Below are 20,856 nucleotides of genomic sequence, written 5' to 3'. Positions count from 1 at the left end.
CTATAATAGATCAGCCTTTTATTTAACATTTGCATGTGGTCACTCATCCATCTTTTCCAACAGGTGGGGGGACCACATCTCAAATGTGAGCTGATAACACTAGAAATGTATTGTATAATTAGTAAAACTTTTACAAAAAGATTAAAAGAAAATAACCAGACGGCAAATAAAACCATGTATGGATATCACAGATGCTAATGACGCTGGCTCTGACAGGTCTTAATGCCTCTATTGCAAAATGGTCTTAAGGAGAGAGATTAAGCGACAAACAGAAATAGAGTCCTCGGACCTTATACAGAACAGGGTGTGAAAAATAACTAAAGAAGGTGGACAAAATTCTTTAAAAACGTTTTACACCTGACTGGTTTCAAACCTTCAACAAAAACTAAGGACAGGGATAGATAATTTGAACTTTAATCAAAATCAGTGAACAGGCGGTGGATATCTGAAAATGTCCTGGAAGGTACCCCTTTCAAACAGATGACCACAATTCACCTCTTTGAATGATAGCATCTGTCTCAAAGTTTGAATCCAATGCCCTACCCACCACTTTTATATTGATGTGTAACATGGGGATTTATATTAACTTACTCTTCCCTCTACAAATCCTAGTGGCAAAGAAAGCGGGACATTTGTTTATTTTTTTGGGCGTTCTGTAGTGACAAGAAGCTTTTCTGTAAGCTGTGCTCTAAACATAAATAATAACATAACTATCACTGAATAAAAACCAAATGCAAAACCTAAACAACTCTTCTTACAGAAACAGTAGACAATGCTTTCTGCACTCTAAAAGAGATGCAATACAAGCCCAATTACCCTCTTCTAAGAAATGACTGCGCAAAAACATCTCCCACGCCCTAGAAATGGTTTAATGCACTTGTGTTTCTTTAAGAAATAGCTTAATTTATTGTTGATCAATAAGAAGTGGATGATAATGGCATACTCTATTCTGTGGAGGCTGAGATTAGGTCTGATAGGGGGAATGCGCCAAGTCAAGGCGAACCTGCCTGACCTGAGGTAAGAGATGGGCCAAGACTGTACCACCACATTCACCTTTCCACTGCAGCCTTTGATATTTTGACTACACAATTATGCTCAGCAGCAGTGCTAAATTTGTAACAGAATAAAAAGGGGGGGAGTTATGGTCAGATGCTGGTGCTATCGAAAGTTGGGGTACTGAATTCAAGGCTGAGTAGTCTTGATTCGACCTCATGACATGCTTTCCTTCTTTTGTGTTTTTCTTCCTCTTATTCTGGATCAATGTTTGTTGAGCATAAATAAGTGCTGGTCCCCAAATAAGAGGGACAATGGGCCCCACCTACAACCATTGGCTCAATTTAAGACTGCTAAGCAAGCTGGCAGACGTGCAGGATTGCTGGCACTGCTTTGCCAAGGAATTGATCTTCTCTGTAAGCACCTTATTTTTGCTCTAGTTGCCTCTCTCTCATTTACATCAGGGTTTGATTTACTGCGGTGTGGGTCCCCATGAGCCTACAATAGCATCTTGTTAATATCTACCTGTTGTCTCTAATAGCCCTGATTAAACACATTTTCATTTAGCACTCTATAATATCCTGATAGTACTCAATTCTGGATGAAATAGTCTTCATCACTAGTCAGGAAGCTGGATAATTTAACAGAAGGCATCTGAGTGATACAGAAGGGGGATGGGAGCACACTGCTACCTCCCAGCACAGTTCGCCCCTTTGCATCCTGGTACATGCAGTTCAATTTAAATGCTTACTTGAAATTTTGCAGAGTGTCTCACCAAAGTTGGTGCAGGTTAGTGCTGTTAATCTCTAGACACATGTGTTTCTGGATTTCATCCTTCTTCAGTAAAGATAAAACGAAATTCTTCTGGGGTTTGCTGAGAAAGCTGCCACAATCCTCTCAGGTCTCTGTACCTCTCCCTGGCGCACAGGTGCCTCCCATGAGCTCGTCAGCCCAGTGGCTCAAGGGAGCCTTTTTGAAACAGAAGGGGGATGGGAGCACACTGCTACCTCCCAGCACAGTTCGCCCCTTTGCATCCTGGTACATGCAGTTCAATTTAAATGCTTACTTGAAATTTTGCAGAGTGTCTCACCAAAGTTGGTGCAGGTTAGTGCTGTTAATCTCTAGACACATGTGTTTCTGGATTTCATCCTTCTTCAGTAAAGATAAAACGAAATTCTTCTGGGGTTTGCTGAGAAAGCTGCCACAATCCTCTCAGGTCTCTGTACCTCTCCCTGGCGCACAGGTGCCTCCCATGAGCTCGTCAGCCCAGTGGCTCAAGGGAGCCTTTTTGAAACAGAAGGGGGATGGGAGCACACTGCTACCTCCCAGCACAGTTCGCCCCTTTGCATCCTGGTACATGCAGTTCAATTTAAATGCTTACTTGAAATTTTGCAGAGTGTCTCACCAAAGTTGGTGCAGGTTAGTGCTGTTAATCTCTAGACACATGTGTTTCTGGATTTCATCCTTCTTCAGTAAAGATAAAACGAAATTCTTCTGGGGTTTGCTGAGAAAGCTGCCACAATCCTCTCAGGTCTCTGTACCTCTCCCTGGCGCACAGGTGCCTCCCATGAGCTCGTCAGCCCAGTGGCTCAAGGGAGCCTTTTTGAAACAGAAGGGGGATGGGAGCACACTGCTACCTCCCAGCACAGTTCGCCCCTTTGCATCCTGGTACATGCAGTTCAATTTAAATGCTTACTTGAAATTTTGCAGAGTGTCTCACCAAAGTTGGTGCAGGTTAGTGCTGTTAATCTCTAGACACATGTGTTTCTGGATTTCATCCTTCTTCAGTAAAGATAAAACGAAATTCTTCTGGGGTTTGCTGAGAAAGCTGCCACAATCCTCTCAGGTCTCTGTACCTCTCCCTGGCGCACAGGTGCCTCCCATGAGCTCGTCAGCCCAGTGGCTCAAGGGAGCCTTTTTGAAACAGAAGGGGGATGGGAGCACACTGCTACCTCCCAGCACAGTTCGCCCCTTTGCATCCTGGTACATGCAGTTCAATTTAAATGCTTACTTGAAATTTTGCAGAGTGTCTCACCAAAGTTGGTGCAGGTTAGTGCTGTTAATCTCTAGACACATGTGTTTCTGGATTTCATCCTTCTTCAGTAAAGATAAAACGAAATTCTTCTGGGGTTTGCTGAGAAAGCTGCCACAATCCTCTCAGGTCTCTGTACCTCTCCCTGGCGCACAGGTGCCTCCCATGAGCTCGTCAGCCCAGTGGCTCAAGGGAGCCTTTTTGAAACAGAAGGGGGATGGGAGCACACTGCTACCTCCCAGCACAGTTCGCCCCTTTGCATCCTGGTACATGCAGTTCAATTTAAATGCTTACTTGAAATTTTGCAGAGTGTCTCACCAAAGTTGGTGCAGGTTAGTGCTGTTAATCTCTAGACACATGTGTTTCTGGATTTCATCCTTCTTCAGTAAAGATAAAACGAAATTCTTCTGGGGTTTGCTGAGAAAGCTGCCACAATCCTCTCAGGTCTCTGTACCTCTCCCTGGCGCACAGGTGCCTCCCATGAGCTCGTCAGCCCAGTGGCTCAAGGGAGCCTTTTTGAAACAGAAGGGGGATGGGAGCACACTGCTACCTCCCAGCACAGTTCGCCCCTTTGCATCCTGGTACATGCAGTTCAATTTAAATGCTTACTTGAAATTTTGCAGAGTGTCTCACCAAAGTTGGTGCAGGTTAGTGCTGTTAATCTCTAGACACATGTGTTTCTGGATTTCATCCTTCTTCAGTAAAGATAAAACGAAATTCTTCTGGGGTTTGCTGAGAAAGCTGCCACAATCCTCTCAGGTCTCTGTACCTCTCCCTGGCGCACAGGTGCCTCCCATGAGCTCGTCAGCCCAGTGGCTCAAGGGAGCCTTTTTGAAACAGAAGGGGGATGGGAGCACACTGCTACCTCCCAGCACAGTTCGCCCCTTTGCATCCTGGTACATGCAGTTCAATTTAAATGCTTACTTGAAATTTTGCAGAGTGTCTCACCAAAGTTGGTGCAGGTTAGTGCTGTTAATCTCTAGACACATGTGTTTCTGGATTTCATCCTTCTTCAGTAAAGATAAAACGAAATTCTTCTGGGGTTTGCTGAGAAAGCTGCCACAATCCTCTCAGGTCTCTGTACCTCTCCCTGGCGCACAGGTGCCTCCCATGAGCTCGTCAGCCCAGTGGCTCAAGGGAGCCTTTTTGAAACAGAAGGGGGATGGGAGCACACTGCTACCTCCCAGCACAGTTCGCCCCTTTGCATCCTGGTACATGCAGTTCAATTTAAATGCTTACTTGAAATTTTGCAGAGTGTCTCACCAAAGTTGGTGCAGGTTAGTGCTGTTAATCTCTAGACACATGTGTTTCTGGATTTCATCCTTCTTCAGTAAAGATAAAACGAAATTCTTCTGGGGTTTGCTGAGAAAGCTGCCACAATCCTCTCAGGTCTCTGTACCTCTCCCTGGCGCACAGGTGCCTCCCATGAGCTCGTCAGCCCAGTGGCTCAAGGGAGCCTTTTTGAAACAGAAGGGGGATGGGAGCACACTGCTACCTCCCAGCACAGTTCGCCCCTTTGCATCCTGGTACATGCAGTTCAATTTAAATGCTTACTTGAAATTTTGCAGAGTGTCTCACCAAAGTTGGTGCAGGTTAGTGCTGTTAATCTCTAGACACATGTGTTTCTGGATTTCATCCTTCTTCAGTAAAGATAAAACGAAATTCTTCTGGGGTTTGCTGAGAAAGCTGCCACAATCCTCTCAGGTCTCTGTACCTCTCCCTGGCGCACAGGTGCCTCCCATGAGCTCGTCAGCCCAGTGGCTCAAGGGAGCCTTTTTGAAACAGAAGGGGGATGGGAGCACACTGCTACCTCCCAGCACAGTTCGCCCCTTTGCATCCTGGTACATGCAGTTCAATTTAAATGCTTACTTGAAATTTTGCAGAGTGTCTCACCAAAGTTGGTGCAGGTTAGTGCTGTTAATCTCTAGACACATGTGTTTCTGGATTTCATCCTTCTTCAGTAAAGATAAAACGAAATTCTTCTGGGGTTTGCTGAGAAAGCTGCCACAATCCTCTCAGGTCTCTGTACCTCTCCCTGGCGCACAGGTGCCTCCCATGAGCTCGTCAGCCCAGTGGCTCAAGGGAGCCTTTTTGAAACAGAAGGGGGATGGGAGCACACTGCTACCTCCCAGCACAGTTCGCCCCTTTGCATCCTGGTACATGCAGTTCAATTTAAATGCTTACTTGAAATTTTGCAGAGTGTCTCACCAAAGTTGGTGCAGGTTAGTGCTGTTAATCTCTAGACACATGTGTTTCTGGATTTCATCCTTCTTCAGTAAAGATAAAACGAAATTCTTCTGGGGTTTGCTGAGAAAGCTGCCACAATCCTCTCAGGTCTCTGTACCTCTCCCTGGCGCACAGGTGCCTCCCATGAGCTCGTCAGCCCAGTGGCTCAAGGGAGCCTTTTTGAAACAGAAGGGGGATGGGAGCACACTGCTACCTCCCAGCACAGTTCGCCCCTTTGCATCCTGGTACATGCAGTTCAATTTAAATGCTTACTTGAAATTTTGCAGAGTGTCTCACCAAAGTTGGTGCAGGTTAGTGCTGTTAATCTCTAGACACATGTGTTTCTGGATTTCATCCTTCTTCAGTAAAGATAAAACGAAATTCTTCTGGGGTTTGCTGAGAAAGCTGCCACAATCCTCTCAGGTCTCTGTACCTCTCCCTGGCGCACAGGTGCCTCCCATGAGCTCGTCAGCCCAGTGGCTCAAGGGAGCCTTTTTGAAACAGAAGGGGGATGGGAGCACACTGCTACCTCCCAGCACAGTTCGCCCCTTTGCATCCTGGTACATGCAGTTCAATTTAAATGCTTACTTGAAATTTTGCAGAGTGTCTCACCAAAGTTGGTGCAGGTTAGTGCTGTTAATCTCTAGACACATGTGTTTCTGGATTTCATCCTTCTTCAGTAAAGATAAAACGAAATTCTTCTGGGGTTTGCTGAGAAAGCTGCCACAATCCTCTCAGGTCTCTGTACCTCTCCCTGGCGCACAGGTGCCTCCCATGAGCTCGTCAGCCCAGTGGCTCAAGGGAGCCTTTTTGAAACAGAAGGGGGATGGGAGCACACTGCTACCTCCCAGCACAGTTCGCCCCTTTGCATCCTGGTACATGCAGTTCAATTTAAATGCTTACTTGAAATTTTGCAGAGTGTCTCACCAAAGTTGGTGCAGGTTAGTGCTGTTAATCTCTAGACACATGTGTTTCTGGATTTCATCCTTCTTCAGTAAAGATAAAACGAAATTCTTCTGGGGTTTGCTGAGAAAGCTGCCACAATCCTCTCAGGTCTCTGTACCTCTCCCTGGCGCACAGGTGCCTCCCATGAGCTCGTCAGCCCAGTGGCTCAAGGGAGCCTTTTTGAAACAGAAGGGGGATGGGAGCACACTGCTACCTCCCAGCACAGTTCGCCCCTTTGCATCCTGGTACATGCAGTTCAATTTAAATGCTTACTTGAAATTTTGCAGAGTGTCTCACCAAAGTTGGTGCAGGTTAGTGCTGTTAATCTCTAGACACATGTGTTTCTGGATTTCATCCTTCTTCAGTAAAGATAAAACGAAATTCTTCTGGGGTTTGCTGAGAAAGCTGCCACAATCCTCTCAGGTCTCTGTACCTCTCCCTGGCGCACAGGTGCCTCCCATGAGCTCGTCAGCCCAGTGGCTCAAGGGAGCCTTTTTGAAACAGAAGGGGGATGGGAGCACACTGCTACCTCCCAGCACAGTTCGCCCCTTTGCATCCTGGTACATGCAGTTCAATTTAAATGCTTACTTGAAATTTTGCAGAGTGTCTCACCAAAGTTGGTGCAGGTTAGTGCTGTTAATCTCTAGACACATGTGTTTCTGGATTTCATCCTTCTTCAGTAAAGATAAAACGAAATTCTTCTGGGGTTTGCTGAGAAAGCTGCCACAATCCTCTCAGGTCTCTGTACCTCTCCCTGGCGCACAGGTGCCTCCCATGAGCTCGTCAGCCCAGTGGCTCAAGGGAGCCTTTTTGAAACAGAAGGGGGATGGGAGCACACTGCTACCTCCCAGCACAGTTCGCCCCTTTGCATCCTGGTACATGCAGTTCAATTTAAATGCTTACTTGAAATTTTGCAGAGTGTCTCACCAAAGTTGGTGCAGGTTAGTGCTGTTAATCTCTAGACACATGTGTTTCTGGATTTCATCCTTCTTCAGTAAAGATAAAACGAAATTCTTCTGGGGTTTGCTGAGAAAGCTGCCACAATCCTCTCAGGTCTCTGTACCTCTCCCTGGCGCACAGGTGCCTCCCATGAGCTCGTCAGCCCAGTGGCTCAAGGGAGCCTTTTTGAAACAGAAGGGGGATGGGAGCACACTGCTACCTCCCAGCACAGTTCGCCCCTTTGCATCCTGGTACATGCAGTTCAATTTAAATGCTTACTTGAAATTTTGCAGAGTGTCTCACCAAAGTTGGTGCAGGTTAGTGCTGTTAATCTCTAGACACATGTGTTTCTGGATTTCATCCTTCTTCAGTAAAGATAAAACGAAATTCTTCTGGGGTTTGCTGAGAAAGCTGCCACAATCCTCTCAGGTCTCTGTACCTCTCCCTGGCGCACAGGTGCCTCCCATGAGCTCGTCAGCCCAGTGGCTCAAGGGAGCCTTTTTGAAACAGAAGGGGGATGGGAGCACACTGCTACCTCCCAGCACAGTTCGCCCCTTTGCATCCTGGTACATGCAGTTCAATTTAAATGCTTACTTGAAATTTTGCAGAGTGTCTCACCAAAGTTGGTGCAGGTTAGTGCTGTTAATCTCTAGACACATGTGTTTCTGGATTTCATCCTTCTTCAGTAAAGATAAAACGAAATTCTTCTGGGGTTTGCTGAGAAAGCTGCCACAATCCTCTCAGGTCTCTGTACCTCTCCCTGGCGCACAGGTGCCTCCCATGAGCTCGTCAGCCCAGTGGCTCAAGGGAGCCTTTTTGAAACAGAAGGGGGATGGGAGCACACTGCTACCTCCCAGCACAGTTCGCCCCTTTGCATCCTGGTACATGCAGTTCAATTTAAATGCTTACTTGAAATTTTGCAGAGTGTCTCACCAAAGTTGGTGCAGGTTAGTGCTGTTAATCTCTAGACACATGTGTTTCTGGATTTCATCCTTCTTCAGTAAAGATAAAACGAAATTCTTCTGGGGTTTGCTGAGAAAGCTGCCACAATCCTCTCAGGTCTCTGTACCTCTCCCTGGCGCACAGGTGCCTCCCATGAGCTCGTCAGCCCAGTGGCTCAAGGGAGCCTTTTTGAAACAGAAGGGGGATGGGAGCACACTGCTACCTCCCAGCACAGTTCGCCCCTTTGCATCCTGGTACATGCAGTTCAATTTAAATGCTTACTTGAAATTTTGCAGAGTGTCTCACCAAAGTTGGTGCAGGTTAGTGCTGTTAATCTCTAGACACATGTGTTTCTGGATTTCATCCTTCTTCAGTAAAGATAAAACGAAATTCTTCTGGGGTTTGCTGAGAAAGCTGCCACAATCCTCTCAGGTCTCTGTACCTCTCCCTGGCGCACAGGTGCCTCCCATGAGCTCGTCAGCCCAGTGGCTCAAGGGAGCCTTTTTGAAACAGAAGGGGGATGGGAGCACACTGCTACCTCCCAGCACAGTTCGCCCCTTTGCATCCTGGTACATGCAGTTCAATTTAAATGCTTACTTGAAATTTTGCAGAGTGTCTCACCAAAGTTGGTGCAGGTTAGTGCTGTTAATCTCTAGACACATGTGTTTCTGGATTTCATCCTTCTTCAGTAAAGATAAAACGAAATTCTTCTGGGGTTTGCTGAGAAAGCTGCCACAATCCTCTCAGGTCTCTGTACCTCTCCCTGGCGCACAGGTGCCTCCCATGAGCTCGTCAGCCCAGTGGCTCAAGGGAGCCTTTTTGAAACAGAAGGGGGATGGGAGCACACTGCTACCTCCCAGCACAGTTCGCCCCTTTGCATCCTGGTACATGCAGTTCAATTTAAATGCTTACTTGAAATTTTGCAGAGTGTCTCACCAAAGTTGGTGCAGGTTAGTGCTGTTAATCTCTAGACACATGTGTTTCTGGATTTCATCCTTCTTCAGTAAAGATAAAACGAAATTCTTCTGGGGTTTGCTGAGAAAGCTGCCACAATCCTCTCAGGTCTCTGTACCTCTCCCTGGCGCACAGGTGCCTCCCATGAGCTCGTCAGCCCAGTGGCTCAAGGGAGCCTTTTTGAAACAGAAGGGGGATGGGAGCACACTGCTACCTCCCAGCACAGTTCGCCCCTTTGCATCCTGGTACATGCAGTTCAATTTAAATGCTTACTTGAAATTTTGCAGAGTGTCTCACCAAAGTTGGTGCAGGTTAGTGCTGTTAATCTCTAGACACATGTGTTTCTGGATTTCATCCTTCTTCAGTAAAGATAAAACGAAATTCTTCTGGGGTTTGCTGAGAAAGCTGCCACAATCCTCTCAGGTCTCTGTACCTCTCCCTGGCGCACAGGTGCCTCCCATGAGCTCGTCAGCCCAGTGGCTCAAGGGAGCCTTTTTGAAACAGAAGGGGGATGGGAGCACACTGCTACCTCCCAGCACAGTTCGCCCCTTTGCATCCTGGTACATGCAGTTCAATTTAAATGCTTACTTGAAATTTTGCAGAGTGTCTCACCAAAGTTGGTGCAGGTTAGTGCTGTTAATCTCTAGACACATGTGTTTCTGGATTTCATCCTTCTTCAGTAAAGATAAAACGAAATTCTTCTGGGGTTTGCTGAGAAAGCTGCCACAATCCTCTCAGGTCTCTGTACCTCTCCCTGGCGCACAGGTGCCTCCCATGAGCTCGTCAGCCCAGTGGCTCAAGGGAGCCTTTTTGAAACAGAAGGGGGATGGGAGCACACTGCTACCTCCCAGCACAGTTCGCCCCTTTGCATCCTGGTACATGCAGTTCAATTTAAATGCTTACTTGAAATTTTGCAGAGTGTCTCACCAAAGTTGGTGCAGGTTAGTGCTGTTAATCTCTAGACACATGTGTTTCTGGATTTCATCCTTCTTCAGTAAAGATAAAACGAAATTCTTCTGGGGTTTGCTGAGAAAGCTGCCACAATCCTCTCAGGTCTCTGTACCTCTCCCTGGCGCACAGGTGCCTCCCATGAGCTCGTCAGCCCAGTGGCTCAAGGGAGCCTTTTTGAAACAGAAGGGGGATGGGAGCACACTGCTACCTCCCAGCACAGTTCGCCCCTTTGCATCCTGGTACATGCAGTTCAATTTAAATGCTTACTTGAAATTTTGCAGAGTGTCTCACCAAAGTTGGTGCAGGTTAGTGCTGTTAATCTCTAGACACATGTGTTTCTGGATTTCATCCTTCTTCAGTAAAGATAAAACGAAATTCTTCTGGGGTTTGCTGAGAAAGCTGCCACAATCCTCTCAGGTCTCTGTACCTCTCCCTGGCGCACAGGTGCCTCCCATGAGCTCGTCAGCCCAGTGGCTCAAGGGAGCCTTTTTGAAACAGAAGGGGGATGGGAGCACACTGCTACCTCCCAGCACAGTTCGCCCCTTTGCATCCTGGTACATGCAGTTCAATTTAAATGCTTACTTGAAATTTTGCAGAGTGTCTCACCAAAGTTGGTGCAGGTTAGTGCTGTTAATCTCTAGACACATGTGTTTCTGGATTTCATCCTTCTTCAGTAAAGATAAAACGAAATTCTTCTGGGGTTTGCTGAGAAAGCTGCCACAATCCTCTCAGGTCTCTGTACCTCTCCCTGGCGCACAGGTGCCTCCCATGAGCTCGTCAGCCCAGTGGCTCAAGGGAGCCTTTTTGAAACAGAAGGGGGATGGGAGCACACTGCTACCTCCCAGCACAGTTCGCCCCTTTGCATCCTGGTACATGCAGTTCAATTTAAATGCTTACTTGAAATTTTGCAGAGTGTCTCACCAAAGTTGGTGCAGGTTAGTGCTGTTAATCTCTAGACACATGTGTTTCTGGATTTCATCCTTCTTCAGTAAAGATAAAACGAAATTCTTCTGGGGTTTGCTGAGAAAGCTGCCACAATCCTCTCAGGTCTCTGTACCTCTCCCTGGCGCACAGGTGCCTCCCATGAGCTCGTCAGCCCAGTGGCTCAAGGGAGCCTTTTTGAAACAGAAGGGGGATGGGAGCACACTGCTACCTCCCAGCACAGTTCGCCCCTTTGCATCCTGGTACATGCAGTTCAATTTAAATGCTTACTTGAAATTTTGCAGAGTGTCTCACCAAAGTTGGTGCAGGTTAGTGCTGTTAATCTCTAGACACATGTGTTTCTGGATTTCATCCTTCTTCAGTAAAGATAAAACGAAATTCTTCTGGGGTTTGCTGAGAAAGCTGCCACAATCCTCTCAGGTCTCTGTACCTCTCCCTGGCGCACAGGTGCCTCCCATGAGCTCGTCAGCCCAGTGGCTCAAGGGAGCCTTTTTGAAACAGAAGGGGGATGGGAGCACACTGCTACCTCCCAGCACAGTTCGCCCCTTTGCATCCTGGTACATGCAGTTCAATTTAAATGCTTACTTGAAATTTTGCAGAGTGTCTCACCAAAGTTGGTGCAGGTTAGTGCTGTTAATCTCTAGACACATGTGTTTCTGGATTTCATCCTTCTTCAGTAAAGATAAAACGAAATTCTTCTGGGGTTTGCTGAGAAAGCTGCCACAATCCTCTCAGGTCTCTGTACCTCTCCCTGGCGCACAGGTGCCTCCCATGAGCTCGTCAGCCCAGTGGCTCAAGGGAGCCTTTTTGAAACAGAAGGGGGATGGGAGCACACTGCTACCTCCCAGCACAGTTCGCCCCTTTGCATCCTGGTACATGCAGTTCAATTTAAATGCTTACTTGAAATTTTGCAGAGTGTCTCACCAAAGTTGGTGCAGGTTAGTGCTGTTAATCTCTAGACACATGTGTTTCTGGATTTCATCCTTCTTCAGTAAAGATAAAACGAAATTCTTCTGGGGTTTGCTGAGAAAGCTGCCACAATCCTCTCAGGTCTCTGTACCTCTCCCTGGCGCACAGGTGCCTCCCATGAGCTCGTCAGCCCAGTGGCTCAAGGGAGCCTTTTTGAAACAGAAGGGGGATGGGAGCACACTGCTACCTCCCAGCACAGTTCGCCCCTTTGCATCCTGGTACATGCAGTTCAATTTAAATGCTTACTTGAAATTTTGCAGAGTGTCTCACCAAAGTTGGTGCAGGTTAGTGCTGTTAATCTCTAGACACATGTGTTTCTGGATTTCATCCTTCTTCAGTAAAGATAAAACGAAATTCTTCTGGGGTTTGCTGAGAAAGCTGCCACAATCCTCTCAGGTCTCTGTACCTCTCCCTGGCGCACAGGTGCCTCCCATGAGCTCGTCAGCCCAGTGGCTCAAGGGAGCCTTTTTGAAACAGAAGGGGGATGGGAGCACACTGCTACCTCCCAGCACAGTTCGCCCCTTTGCATCCTGGTACATGCAGTTCAATTTAAATGCTTACTTGAAATTTTGCAGAGTGTCTCACCAAAGTTGGTGCAGGTTAGTGCTGTTAATCTCTAGACACATGTGTTTCTGGATTTCATCCTTCTTCAGTAAAGATAAAACGAAATTCTTCTGGGGTTTGCTGAGAAAGCTGCCACAATCCTCTCAGGTCTCTGTACCTCTCCCTGGCGCACAGGTGCCTCCCATGAGCTCGTCAGCCCAGTGGCTCAAGGGAGCCTTTTTGAAACAGAAGGGGGATGGGAGCACACTGCTACCTCCCAGCACAGTTCGCTCCTTTGCATCCTGGTACATGCAGTTCAATTTAAATGCTTACTTGAAATTTTGCAGAGAATATCTACCTGTTGTCTCTAATAGCCCTGATTAAACACATTTTCATTTAGCACTCTATAATATCCTGATAGTACTCAATTCTGGATGAAATAGTCTTCATCACTAGTCAGGAAGCTGGATAATTTAACAGAAGGCATCTGAGTGATAGACTGCTGGATACATTTTAAATACCTAAAGCTAAAACTATCTAAGAATAAGATTCTTGTAGTAGACACCCATCAGATGCCCATGACTCTAAGCACCTGGCCTTCTAATTTCAAACAATGCCTCTTTTTGTCACCTCGTCTGAAAAATGTGGGAGTCCTACTTGATAGGGAGCTCTCCAATGAGCCCCAGCTTTTCACTTTTAATTTTATAGTCTCTAAGAGCCTATTCCTTATCTCCAAACAAGGTGGGCTGTCCTCACCAATGGTCTTGTCCAAAGTTGAGTATTCAAATTGGCGTCTATGTTGAATTTTCTAATTGCCTGCTTTCTTGTTCCTAGAGGCTTAAGGGTGAACGTTTCTTAACATGTCATGAATAATATGACCTCTGCCTATCCTGTACTATCCTGGCTCTGTGTCCCTCAGTATGCTGATTTTAGAATTCTGAGTAGAGTACACAAGGCCTTTTACAACAGCCCTCTTCTTTTTACAAAAATACATCCAGCTCAATGGACATTGACAAGACTGATCAACACCTCTCTTTCCTCTTCATTGAAAATTCTGTCCTGCTCCAGGGACTACAAACAAAATATGGGGAATGGGATTGGAATTGGACTCTGAAGGTTCATGAATGGAAAGTATTAGGTCAAGGCCTTCCTAGTCTCATTCCTTCTGTTCCTTCTGACCTTCTAGTAGCTGTTTCTGCTTCTCCCATACCAAAGTCAGAGACAGCCCCTGCTCCTTTCATTGACCCCTCTAAGAATGGATACCCAGATAAATTTTAGTCTCTGCAAGACATCTTGTTCTCTCTCTAAGAAGAGATATCCAACCTTTTCGTATGCTAACATACCACACAGTGCTGAGTCTCTTTCATAGACATGCACACTATTAGTTATATCTGCTAAGCTAAGTTAGCTGTGACCATTTAATAGAGAGCTCTCTGACCATGAATGGTTACCTGGTGAAAAACATTATCAGGCAATGGAAAAAGGAGAGTTAATGTCTTAAACATACAGATCTTCAAGTTTATCTGAAATTGTCATGCTTTGCTATCGAGGACGAAAGGAAGACTATTCCACAGAATGGGAACAAGAAATCAAAATGAGTTGCCACCAGAACAAAACCCCTTTAAACAAGGTATGGTCATAAGGCCAGGTACAAATGAGCACAGTTATTGAGATGAAACACAGTATACCAGCTCCGCTTGCACAAAAAGAGGCAATATGATTTATCAATCAGGATTTAAAGCGTCAGTTGGACAATGCACAGTACCTTAAAGTAGATACGCATTCTCAATAAAAGCCAATTATGGTGCTCCTGAGTTGAAAAGGAACAACCAAAGCTCTGAAATCCACAAAGAGCTGCAGAATTTTGGATTGACTTCAGGTTTAGCTTCCGGATATTTTGCAAAGCACATTTAGAGAGAAGTGCCTTAATCGAAACATGAGTTTTTAACTATAATGACTGCAGATTGCTGACCGGAGTCCTTTAAGAATAATTAATCATCTTCAGCTCTCACAGGTAACAAAATACAAGTTATGGAAATGGCAAACAATGGGGTTTGTGCAAAAATACTATTAAAAAAAGTCCAGGGTTTCAAGCTCCTTTGAACTTCTTAGACCAGAGCCCGTCTCAGAGGGCCATCCAGCTCTTGGAATTATAACTCCCTAGCACAACGATAGCCTTGGTTATGTTTGAAGTTTTGAACTATGCTTAAAATAATGCCTGCAGATTGAGATCCCAATTTCTTGCATGTCAAAGTGGAAAGCTCATCTGAAGTTCTCCAAGTAATGCCGCCACTACCCTTTAAGAATTGATAGTTCAAGCTCATCTACCGGTCTCCAGTGGCGGCCAATATCATTTAAAAGTGGGGTGGCATATGGAGAGGGCATGAGGGTGAGGGGTGAGCGCGCAGGGAATTAATAAATAAAAAAACAAAACTTTACCTCATGATGACGGTCACATCGCCTCTCGCTGCTTCTCTGCTCTGTTGCTCCCAGCAGTCCCTGGGGCAGCATCACAGACTCCCCATCCAATACCCGCACTGCTCCCAAGCATGAAGCAGTGTGGGAATTGGCCTGAGCGGGCTGAAAAGACACTCGCGCAGACACAGTGAGTCTGTGCTGCTTCGCCAACCCAGCTGTACAATACAGCTGGGTTGGTGAAAGCAAAGTGCGCATGTCAGTTTGGCTGGCCTAAAACGGCCGGCCAAAATGACACGCGCACTTACAAGTCCCACCCTGCATACGCTGGCTCAGATAGTAAGATTTTGTTTTATTTTTATGCTGCTGGCTCTGAGCCAGTGGGCAATGCTCCTCCCACCATTGCGAAGGAGCCACAGCTGCCGGTATATAACAAGTGGCTCCCAAAATCATTTACCACTCAAATCATTAAGATCAGTTCAATCTATATCTAAAAAATTAGGCCAAGCTCATGTCCAATCACTCACCTCTAATACTCTTTCATGAAGCCACCTGTATTGAAAAACTGCCACTCAAACACAGAGGTACAGAATTAAGATGGTTGATTGCGGACTAACAGATCCTAATAGTCATTTAACTTTATTTCAGCTATTGGCTGGCCCCTTCAAGTAAATTCAGGACCTTTCTACAGGTTATTTTACTAATCCCATTAGTGAGTAGAGGTTATTTTGGTTTCAGACTTATAGTATTTAGGTCTTGCACTATTTTGTAGGCTGGGTGTCACTCACCTCTTTTATAGAATATTCCCAGTCCGTTTTTCCTCCAGGAGGATGGTGTGTTTTTACAGTTTTTTTGTCCAAACCCTTTTTAGGTCTCGCCTGAGACAGCGCTTTAGCGCTGCTCTCGCGAGAGCTTTTGGAAATGGGGGATCTGGAAGTGCAAACGAGTGCTTTCAGGCCTCCAAATACAGTGCATGTGCGCCGGCCGGGCGCGCGCACCATTTGGAGGCCTGAAAGTACTCGTTTGCTTTCACTTTCGCGGGCCGCACGGCAGTAAAGATCGGCAGTAAAGATTGCAATCTCTTTGTTCCCAGCATCAGTGAGATGCAAATGAACAAACAGCGGGAGGCCAAAGGTCTTATTTTTTTAAAAACAAACCAGGTCACTGCTACAGTGAAAGGAGCAACAAGCATTTACAATGCAATAGGTCTCGCATTTACGCGAGTTTGAGCTATTCACATTGCAAATAACAATGCCTTTTATTTGTGTTTTCGTTTTTCAAACATAAATAAAAGGCATCGTCATTTACAATGCCAATAGCTTAAACTTGCGTAAATGAGAGACCTATTGCATTGCAAATGCTTGTTTATGAATAGCACTACTTGTTTAAACAATTTTTTCACCACTCCTTTTGTGTGCAGTGGAACACGTGTTTTTGCAGTGACAGTGACAACACCCTCACCCTTAGGTATGTATATTTTCAGATGTTCATATAATTCTCTATTTTATTCTATTTAGAACCTAGGTAGGGGTCTTCAACAATCATCATATAAAATCATCCCTGAAGATGACCTCTGGGTTCAGTACATTAGGAGACAGATATTTTGATCCATCCTCCACAATTTGCATTTAGACCAACCATCATTGGCCATAATCTATGTCAGTATGGCACGCTCTCCGTAATGTTACTGAATTGAGAATGGAAGTTTACACACATCTGTCTTACAAATGGACTGTGAAAAATGGTGTACAACTAACACACTGGATAGGTGCCTTTTTATTTCTTTATCTGAACCCACTGAAAACGTATTCAAGCACCTTTTTGTCTGGACTTTAATATACAGTAAGTGATTGTAACATCAATACTTTTGTACGCCTGTTCTTTCATTTACTTTGTTTTGTTTCAGTGCTTTGAAATATTTGCTCTTGATTGCTTCTCATAGTTTGTTTTGATGTGTGACATTTCATAGGCACATACATGTTTACCAGTCAGTCTATTTTATTTTGCATATGATCCCCTCGCGTCTTTGTGTCCTTCACACTTTTTGAGGAACACTAGCCAGATATCTTGTCTTGTTTGCTTGATGCACAGATCTTGTTATAAACTGGCTTGAGGCAGGTGACAGAGTTCAACTCGTTTAAGAGACACAGGTCATTTTAGGCTCTGTTTTGGATATTTGATCTAGCTTGTGTCTCATTTTTTTCCTGAGAGATGATTGTCAAAGTACTTGTCTAAAAGGTATTGTGTAGGAGACGCTTACCAGACCTTCTAGCTCATGCATGCAGAGGGATCACTGGACGATCTCCTATGCAAGCTCCTCTGGTAGGCATGACACCCTGTTCTAGCCCATAAGCTTGCATTGACATGTTGCGGCCTGCTAAGCCTTCTTTCTTACCTGCCCCGGGACGGCGTCTTCACACACAGAAGCCTCGTAGGGTGTGGCTAACTCTGGCGGATTGTCGTTTACATCTAGGATGCGAATCCTGAGCGTTGTTCGAGACACTTTCAGCTCGTCATCTGAAATGCAATAGAGGAAATGGTCAGCTTGGATAGACTCTTTATGTCTCTGTACTAAGACACCAACTTCTTAGTAGAAATCCCCCAAACTCTATGGACATGCCATAATGACTGTGAATACCACCCTGAAAAGAGCACCTTATTCTGTTAGTTTGCTTCACTACTCGTGCCCCTTTGTAACAAGGGATTGTAGTTAAAGAAATTCCACATCCACTACCAATGCCATTCAACCTCTATAGAATGATCCTTACCAAAGTGCACCCCAAGAATAGCTAACCTAACTAAAAAAACACCACCCTCAGAAGTGCGCCCCACACTTTTAAGAACAGTATGGCATAAGAGTGTAACTCATTTTGACATACTGGCAATGCAAGTGGGAACCTGAGAGCCTAAACTCGGAGCATGACTACATAAGGTCCTCACCCCAAACACATAACAAACCTTCATATTAACAGTGCACCTCAAATGAAAGACACACTTCATCGTGGTAGTGCACCCCAAGATGACAAGTGGCCCAAACCTACAAGCATGATCTAAAGTGACATCAGGGGGCCATTGCGCACTACCATGAGACCACTCAGGAGGTTTAATCTATGCTTGGTAAGAGAGCCCCACAGGTTGTGCGGAATATAGTGTGGAGGGCATCTGTATCATCCAGTGTTTTTCACCTCCCTTATAAATAGACAAGTATAAAACCAACCCAAAACCCCTCCATTGAAAACTTCCTTCAAACTAAACGGAAAACAATCTACCACCCCCCCACCTCAAATCTTCCCCACTCATAGATAAAAGCAACATATTGTTAGTCACCCACATCTCAAATCTTCCTCATCTTGAGGGAAAGCAATATTTCAGACACCCACCCACGCTCAAATCATCCCCACCCTAAGAGGAAGGCAAAATAAAGTGACCTACCATCACCTCAAAACTTCCCCATCCTATGTGAGAAGCAACATATTTGGGGCATATTTACAAGGGGGTTGCGCCACCGGAGCATCACTTTTTACGACGCTTGCAATGCCCTGCTCCGTATTTACAAAGCAGCATTAAGCCACTTTGATTGGCTTAACACCTCTTTGTAAATATTGTACCCTTTCATGCAGGTATGTGCGTGAAAGGGGCGAGCAATGGGTGTTGCTGTGGGCGTTCTTCTGCAACACCAGTTGCGTTTTGACACTGTCCAAGATTTACAAAGATGTGTTCATTTGAGGTAGTGCCTAAAACGAATGCCCCTGAAAATCAGCAGGTGTTACAGTCCCGCAACAAGGAGGAATACTTTCATTTCTCTTAGATTTTGCTCTTCCCATGTGTGCTGCATTCTGCAAAGAACAAATTGCTTTTAAGGATTGTCTATATGCAGGAAGGTGTTCCTTCCTGCACATAAACAATCATCCATGCAATACAGACACCCTTGCACCATGGCGCAAGAGTGTCTGTCTGTCTGTGTTGGCGCTAGGCAGCTTATTTTAGCACTGGCGCAAGGGTAAACACAGGGGGGCGCTGTATTCTTGTGAATATGACGAATCCCTGTGTTTTCTAAATGACGCAGCATGTCACTGCTAAATTGCTTGCAGCGTCGTACCATTACTTTGTGTATATGCCCCATTGTTTGCCACCCCACAAAACTGCCACATTCTAAGCAGAAGTCAATATTTCAGACCAGTAGCGGTCCGTGGAGGGAGTTCGGTGGGGCAGTGAGGCGGGGCAGGGGAAATGTAAACACCGGAATATGGATGAACGGAGGTAAGTACACATTTAAATAAATAAAACGAATTCCTTTGCGCTCGCTGCATCGCAAAATGCGATGCAGCGCGCGCAACTAAATTCGTTTTATTTATTTAAATGTGTACTTACCTCCGTTCATCCATATTCCGGTGTTTACATTTCCCCACCCCGCCTCACTGCCCCACCAAACTCCCTCCACGGACCACTACTGTTTCAGACACATTTCTCCACTTTTAATCTTCTGCACCCTGGGATGAAGGCAATACAATGTCAGACACCACCCTCACCTCAAAGCTTCTCCACCCTAAGAGGACAGCAGTATGTCTGCCACTCCCCACCTTTCATCTTCCCCACATCCTAGTAAAATAATATAATGTCAAACACTCCCTCTCCACATCTCCTTCACCCTTAAATGAAAGCACTATAATATCACCACCCCCACCTCAAACCTTCCACACTCAATGAGTAAAGCAATATAATGTAAACCTCCCACTTCCACATCAAATCTTGAGCTGTATTAGATAGATTCAACAGAAGGAAATGCTGGACAAAGAAGCACTGAGCGTGGCAAGGTTAACAAATAAAGTACAGCGGTTCTGTTCAAAATATGAGACACTATACTGTCCAAGAATACTTTTTACATAAAATGTGATATCCAAATTAAAGGTGGTCGAAGTTTATGTTCTTCTAGAAGAACAGGACGAACGCGAATGTTTTTTTGTGCAGAGCCACAAAAGTTTTTATTTTCCTTTTGTCAGTAAAGCGTCATTCAAAGTGCCTTTCTACAGAGTGCTCTTTTTGGGAAAACAGAACATCTACCTCAAATAGAGGATTTGCGGTTTTTATTTAAGTAAAATAAATGAAAAACCTATTTTGCTTTTATTCGTTGGAAAAAGGTATTGTTAGGGTTTTGCCCAACACATTTTTTGCAGTTTTTTTAATCACATTTTGCTGCATTTAAATAAAAAGTTCTCAAACTATGTCACATTTTATAACTCTAAAAAGTTCCACACAGGACTTAAAATGCGCCGAGTCAAAGTCCTGCAACTGTTCATAACTCTTTTAAAAATAAATATAACAAATTCTTTGTTAGCCCAAAGATAGTCGTAGGCTTTGGGAAAAGTATTTGGGGATCGTGTAGTCATTGGGGGATTTTCTAACGTGGTCAGTTTCCTGTAATTGTAGCTCAGCTACAGAAAGAACGTCGATGAGTGCAGTGGGTACATGTATTCCAGTATTAGTTTGTAACAAAAAAAATAGTCAAGGGTCTCAAACTTTACCTTAGAAGCGCACCTTTTGTGCTACTCAAAGCTGTCCAGCGTAGAAATTGCAAAATAACAAAGCTGCCTAGTCTTGGCTCCACCTCATGCTCCTTTCTTCCAAGACACTCCACTTCCTAGTCTTTATCTCTCTCTCACAGGTTCTTTTTCAACCCCCTGTCTCCCTTTGTCACCATTTCCTACCCTTCCTTTTCCTTTTTCAGCCTTTCTCTCTGGGTGAATGTCTCACAATGAAACATAAGTCCCGGTGCCCACATCCTGCAACGATGGATTTAGGCACAGATCTCTGTACTGGGGTGAATGCATGACATTGTTCAGCACTCTGTCCATCAATTGTTCTTTTTGCATTTTTCCCCCCAAGTGGGACAGGTATGCCCAGCCGTGGGTCCCGTGCTCTCCATGCCACTAGAGTCGAGCTATCCTGGCTGATGAGGGCTGAAAGCATGAAACCAGTCTTAGGATGCTTGTTTCCAGTCCAGGGAG

General features: G+C 45.2%; 1 protein-coding gene across 1 annotated transcript in view; it reads right to left on the bottom strand.

Annotated features, from left to right (window-relative positions):
- Positions 1-20,856, bottom strand: part of CDH22 (cadherin 22) — a 1,590,820-nt gene that overhangs the window by 98,422 nt on the left and 1,471,542 nt on the right. The window contains exon 9 of the mRNA XM_085619354.1: positions 17,247-17,368. Within this exon, the coding sequence (XP_085475480.1) occupies positions 17,247-17,368 (122 nt within the window). The remainder of the gene's footprint in view (positions 1-17,246; positions 17,369-20,856) is intronic.

Source organism: Triturus cristatus, chromosome 7, assembly GCF_964204655.1.
Source record: "Triturus cristatus chromosome 7, aTriCri1.1, whole genome shotgun sequence".
Lineage (NCBI taxonomy): Eukaryota > Metazoa > Chordata > Amphibia > Caudata > Salamandridae > Triturus > Triturus cristatus.
This window is presented reverse-complemented; position numbering and strand designations above follow the sequence as displayed.